Source organism: Dunckerocampus dactyliophorus, chromosome 20 (genome assembly GCF_027744805.1).
Source record: "Dunckerocampus dactyliophorus isolate RoL2022-P2 chromosome 20, RoL_Ddac_1.1, whole genome shotgun sequence".
Lineage (NCBI taxonomy): Eukaryota > Metazoa > Chordata > Actinopteri > Syngnathiformes > Syngnathidae > Dunckerocampus > Dunckerocampus dactyliophorus.
In genome coordinates this window covers 2802619-2808618 of record NC_072838.1, presented here as the reverse complement: position 1 = coordinate 2808618, position 6000 = coordinate 2802619, and the positions used below count along the sequence as shown (strand labels likewise).

General features: G+C 39.2%; 1 protein-coding gene across 8 annotated transcripts in view; it reads right to left on the bottom strand.

The window, feature by feature from the left end:
- Nucleotides 1-255: 255 nt before the first annotated feature.
- runx1t1 (RUNX1 partner transcriptional co-repressor 1) overlaps nt 256-6000 on the bottom strand; it is a 73552-nt gene continuing 67807 nt past the window's right edge. For 6 of the 8 annotated variants that reach the window (XM_054763566.1, XM_054763559.1, XM_054763561.1 and 3 more), the window contains 2 exons: nt 4721-4953; nt 256-3515 (listed from right to left, as the gene is read on the bottom strand). In XM_054763566.1, the coding sequence (XP_054619541.1) occupies nt 3180-3515; nt 4721-4953 (569 nt within the window). In that variant the 3' untranslated portion in view covers nt 256-3179. The remainder of the gene's footprint in view (nt 3516-4720; nt 4954-6000) is intronic. The other 2 variants (XM_054763563.1, XM_054763564.1) reach the window with 1 other exon arrangement.

The following is a 6000-nucleotide window of genomic DNA, read 5'->3' as shown; positions in this document are numbered from 1 at the left end:
TTTTGAAATATTTTTCCAGGAAAAAATGAATAAATTAATATTAAAAATATCCAAATATAATGAGAATAAAGTCATATTTTTGAATTATTTTTCCAGGAAAAAATGAATAAATTAATATTAAAAATATCCAAATATAATGAGAATAAAGTCATATTTTTGAATTATTTTTCCAGGAAAAAATGAATAAATTAATATTAAAAATATCCAAATATAATGAGAATAAAGTCATATTTTTGAATTATTTTTCCAGGAAAAAATGAATAAATTAATATTAAAAATATCCAAATATAATGAGAATAAAGTCATATTTTTTTAAAGAAAACCTGATAGCCAAATTTGTCAAAAACATTATTTTAACATTATTAAAAAATGAATACTAAAAATACTAACACTACAAAAAAGTCCAAATGTGATGAGAATAAAGTTCTTATGTCATGATGACAAAAATGGTCATTTTTTTTCCAGGAAAAAAAAAGAAAAAAAGTGAGAATATGATGAAGTCATGGATGTCAAATTTTTTACAAAAAAAATTGTCATGATGACAAAAAAAACTGCCAAATTTTTCAAAAACATTATTTTCCATGAAAAAAAATGTGTAATGCTGAAAAAAAAGCCAAACTCTGATGAGAATAAAGTTTTATTTTTACACGAAAAATCGTTATGTCAAAAAGTAGTCACATTTAGAAAAAAAAAATGTACACACAAAAAAAATGTATACTTAAAAAAAAAAGTGAGAATATGATGAGAATAAAGTCGTACTTTGATAAGAAAAATTGTTATGTGATTACCACAAAAAAAGTGGTCATGTGTTGCAACAACGTGTCCTTTTCCAATTTGCATTGTTGTGGAAAAAAGTGACAATATGAAGAAAACAAAGTTGCATTTGTGCAAGAAAAACGCTCTGTCGTGTTTTGCGTCATTTTCCAGGCAAAATATTGTTTTATGTTATGAAAAAAGTGAGACTATGATGACAAAAAAGTTGCGTTTTTACAAGAAAAATTCTTATGTTGTGAAGACAAAAAAGTCGTCCAATTTTTCAAAAACGTAATTATTTTCCAGGAAAAAGAAAGTTCAATACAACAACAAAAAAAGCCCAAATATGAGGAGAATAAGAAGAAATGATGATGACAAAGGAGTAGTCACACTTTTCCAGGAAAAAAAAAGAATATGATGAGAATAATATTGAATGATTTAATATATACACTTAATTAACTGATTTAATTTTTCTGTGATTGCTGCAAAAAAGTGGTCAAGTGTGTGTCATTTTCCAGATTTTTTTTTTTTTTTTAAATGTTAGGAAAAAAAGGTGAGAATACGATGAGGATAAAAGGTGAGAAATTGTTCTGTCTTAACCCCAAAATAGTGGCCCTATTTTGCCAAAAGCGTGTCATTTTCCAGGAAAAAAACCGTCAGCACGATAAGAATAAACCTGCATTTTAATGCTAAAAATGGTCTTTATGTCATCACAACAAAAATGCTTTTTTACCCCTAAACTAACAACTTTATCCTCGTAACATTGAGAGCTTTTTTTCTCGTAATATTCCGCCCTTCTGGCTACGTTATGACTTTTTGCGTGTCAGTGTTGCTCTTTGATAGACACCGACCTCCTTCAGGGACAAAAACGTAGCTGGATGAGTAAAGTCACGTCTCCGTGACACAAACTTGTGATATTGTTGCTAATTATTGCCCGGCGTGTCCCGCAGCGCTTCACGTAAACCAAATCAATTCAAAGAGGAAATGAGGATTTGGTCCTTGGTGACAAAATTCTTTGGCTGTTTGGAAGGTTGTGTGTGTGTGTGTGTGTGTGTGTGTGTGTGTGTGTGTGTGTGTGTGTGTGTTAGGTGGTGCTTTAAAGCTGTCAATAGGATTTGGAAAGTTACTTTCTCGCCATACACGTTGTTTTTTTTCCTCTTTTCTTGTCTTTTTGTATAAAACACGTGCATGCACGGTCGACGGGAGTTAACTATCGTTTGGCTAGCAGGTTACCAAAAAAAGAAAAAACACTTTGAAAGGTGTGACCTTTCCATTGCCCCGCCCCCTCCGCCACGTGAAACACTACCGCGGCTGCAGAATGTGCGGCGTGCGGCAACGTAGTCTGTGACAGTGCAAATACTTTCCCCATTTTGGAAAAGAAAGAAAGAAAACAAACAGCATTTCAGCGCTTTCCACCTCAGGAAAAGTTCTGGCTCGAGTAGCAGCTCTGAGATCGGACCGCAAAGTGAACAACTACGGGTGGGGGGGTGTCTTGTTGCAGCGTAATCGTCCAACACGTTTATGACGACAATAAATAAGCACCGGGGACACCGTGGGAGAGAAAGCAAAGAGGACGGGGGGGTGAGAGCGTCCAACTGCTGCCGCTCTGGTCACATGACAGTCTCTCCATGACCTCACTTCCTGTTCCAGGCAGCAATTTGTCCCAAGAATTCCTTCGGGGAGGTTTGTATTTCCTGAGCCGGCTGACCTCTTTGGGAATAACGTGACGGAAGAGCAGGCCAACATCTGCTCAGGCTGGGTTGATTCCTGGCAAACGTCACGTCCGTTCTTCCATATTTCCCTCCAAAAATAGCCAGGAAGGCTCCGCCCTTCTGCTCCCCGCCTCACGTACGTCCAAATATGTCCATGGAGGCAGCAAACATCCTTTCAGGAATTGAAAATAAAGACACGGACAGGGGGACACTCGTCCATGTGAGAGATAACAGCAGGTGTCCGGGGGGGGGGGTCCAATGGGGCGCCCGGGGGCGTCCCGTGGCTTATTCCGTAAAAAACCAAATCAAACACAGTCTGGATGGGAGCATCAGAAAGGAGGATCATGAAAGGACAAGAAGGTGGGGGAATGAGGGCTGGTGGGTGTCCGGTCCGGGGGGGGCAGAGGGATTGGTGGGCGGCCCGCTCAGTCTTGATATTTACAAGAAAATACGCTACAATGACGACAGCATCAACAAGGACGAGGACGAGCACAAAAGGACGAGAAGAAGAAGAAGTGAATATTTACAGAGCTTGGCTGGGAAAGACCCAAGAGCCTCTTCGTCTAAAGTCAATATGACTCGATTAGGACCCGATTCAGCTGCAAGAGAAACTCAAACACTGCCTTTTTTCTTCCTTAGCCGCGTTAGCTTAGCATACTTGCGAGGCGATGCAGACAGTCATGCTGTGTGTGCGTGTGAGGCTCCTCCCCCTTCCTAGCGTGGCGTGCCGTCCGGCGCCGAGGACGACGACGGGGTGCCGGGGGTGGACGAGCGTGTGGTCGCGGCGGGCGGGGTCGCTGCCGGACTCCCGGTGCAGCTGCTGGGGGTGCAGGCGGAGGAGCTGATGGGAGCCGGGGTGTCCGGTCCCGGGGCGCCGCCCTGCGGTTGGCCGCCCTGCTGCTGCTGGGGGGTCTGGAGGGTCTGGAGGGTCTGCCCGCACACGTGGTGGTGCTTCTCCCAGTCCTTGTGCTGGCAGAACGAGCCGCAGTAACGCGCCGTGTTGCAGCCGCTGCACGTCTCGCTCGCTTTACGACCGCAATTCCAGCAGCTCTGCCACACACACACGCACACGCACACACACGCACACACACACGCACACAACAGCTTTACAGATACCACCCTGCCAAAGCCCTAGCCAGTAGGAAGCATTACTAGCTGACAAAAATGTAAATGTTCACAAAAAACAAACAAAAAAGGAGAAAATCATATTTTGCAAAAAAAGTAATGCTAAAAAAAAGGTCAAAATATGATGAGAATAAAGTCATACTTTCACATGAAACATTTGTATGATCAAAAATGATATTATGTATCATCGTTGGCAAAAGCGTATCGTTTTCCAGGAATTGCTTTGTTACGTTAACAGAAAAGTCACAAGATGATGAGACGCACCGTTACGTGAAAATTCTCATCGTGTCGTTACCACAATTTCGGGGTGATATTTTGCAAAAATGTCATTTCCTAGAATCATTTTCCAGGAATTTGATAAGTTATGTCTAGGGATGTCCGATAATATCGGTCAACCTATATTGGCATAAAGATGTAATATCGGTTGACATCCGTATCGGGTTTTTCCCTATAATGAAAAGCGCTAATAACAAACTGCTGTTTATATACAATATGTGGATTTTAAATACTTTCAAAATATTTTTAACTGGGCTTGATGTGTTGAAACCACGGGCACGGGTGTGCCGCAGATAGCGCCGACATCCGCTGTCACTGTTGTCAGTCGACATTTTTACCCCCGTCGAGGGTCACCAAATGTGGAGATGCGATTGATAACGAGACAGGAGTCGAGGTAGGTGGCACCAATCGGCTTCCAGTCCACTATTGTTTAACAACAGCTAATTGGCTACAACAACCTTGATTTATGATTATTGTTATTATTATTTTTTAACCACAAAAGCGTTTTAGAAATGACAATAGTCATAATAGTCAAGAGTCATAACGCTGGAAAAATGGAGGAAAATATTTGTAATGTTGATGTAAAACTAAATTTAGCGTCAGATGTCACGATGCCCTGAATGTTCTGAACTCCTGTTTCCATGCCAGTGCCACATTGAGCAGAATGATACCGGTCTGCATGGCAACTTCCCCATCATGTCTTTCTCCAGTCAACTAGGCGAGAATGACTCCACAGCGCCTCTGCTGGTCGTAGCCGAGTAGTGCAGAAGGATTGATGGAAACGGGCAAAAGCGGTTTCCATCCTGCTCAGCAAGAAACGTATGAAAGGGGGATATGGTAAGGCGTGCTCTCACCTCGCTGGAATCCTCCTGCTGGTTGATGATGGACAGCGCGTCCTCGGCCGCCTGCCGCTTGGCCTCGGCGACCGTGCGCTCCATCTTGGCCCGCTCGCTGCTGATCATCTCGTGGGCTTTGCGCTCGGCCTCCGACACGGCCTTCTGCAGCTCCGACATGGCCTGCCGCTTCACCTCGTTCACCGCCTCCTCTGGAAAGAGGGCGGAGACACAGGAAGTCAGTCCTCCCGCACCTGAAAGGCAGTCAGCGACTTTGCATTATCCCGTCCTTGGAACGACCTCCGTCAGCACAACAAGAACACTTGACTTGATTTCTAACATACTGAATTAAGAAATGACATCACATCTTTACGCAAACTCTATTCAACAGCACCCTGACATTTACATGCAAAATAACAAATTCAAAAGAATGTATATTTTTTAAAATCCTACAAAATAAGGAAATACATTTAAAAAATGTATTAAAAATAATAATTTAAACAAACATAAAAGTATGGAAACAAATACATAAAAAATGTTTATATATAGATAAAAAAATATAATACGAATATTAAAAAATATATAAATAAGTAACAAATTAAAAATATTAATAAAAATATTTAAAAGAATTAAAAAATATATATATAACATTTAAAAAAACTATAGAAATACATATATAATAATTGATAGAAAATAAAAACGAAGTAAAAATATAAATGTAAAATAATTCAAGTAATAATAAAGAAATATATAAAACGTTAAAAAAACAACATGAATACATACTGAAAAGTATAGAACCGAAATACTGAAAAGTATAGAAACTTAATTAGAAAATTAATTAAAAAAACAAAAGCCACATTTTTTAATTAAAAAAATATAAATAAACAATAAAATAGCAATTAAAAAGTATTTGAAATAATATTAAAAAGATGTAAAACATTTAAAAAACAACATGACCGAAAACTACAGAAACAAATATATAAAAAATGTATAAAGAATAAAAACAATTAAAAATAATTACTTGAAATAATAATTTAAAAAAATATATAAAACATTTAAAAAACAACATGATTATGTTCTGAAAAGTGATACAGTATATAAGCATAACACCTTGCTATACCCCCTTAAAGAGATAGTCGGGATTTTTTGACATGCAGCTGTATGACATCGCCATCAGCAGTTCTGGTTTGATTTCCGTGACGAGGAGCGTAGTTCCGCTTAGCTGCGGGGGTCGTTCAAGTAAAGAGCTTGGCTTCTCAAAACAATATGCGTTCAAAAGAGTAATACATTTGCATCACAAA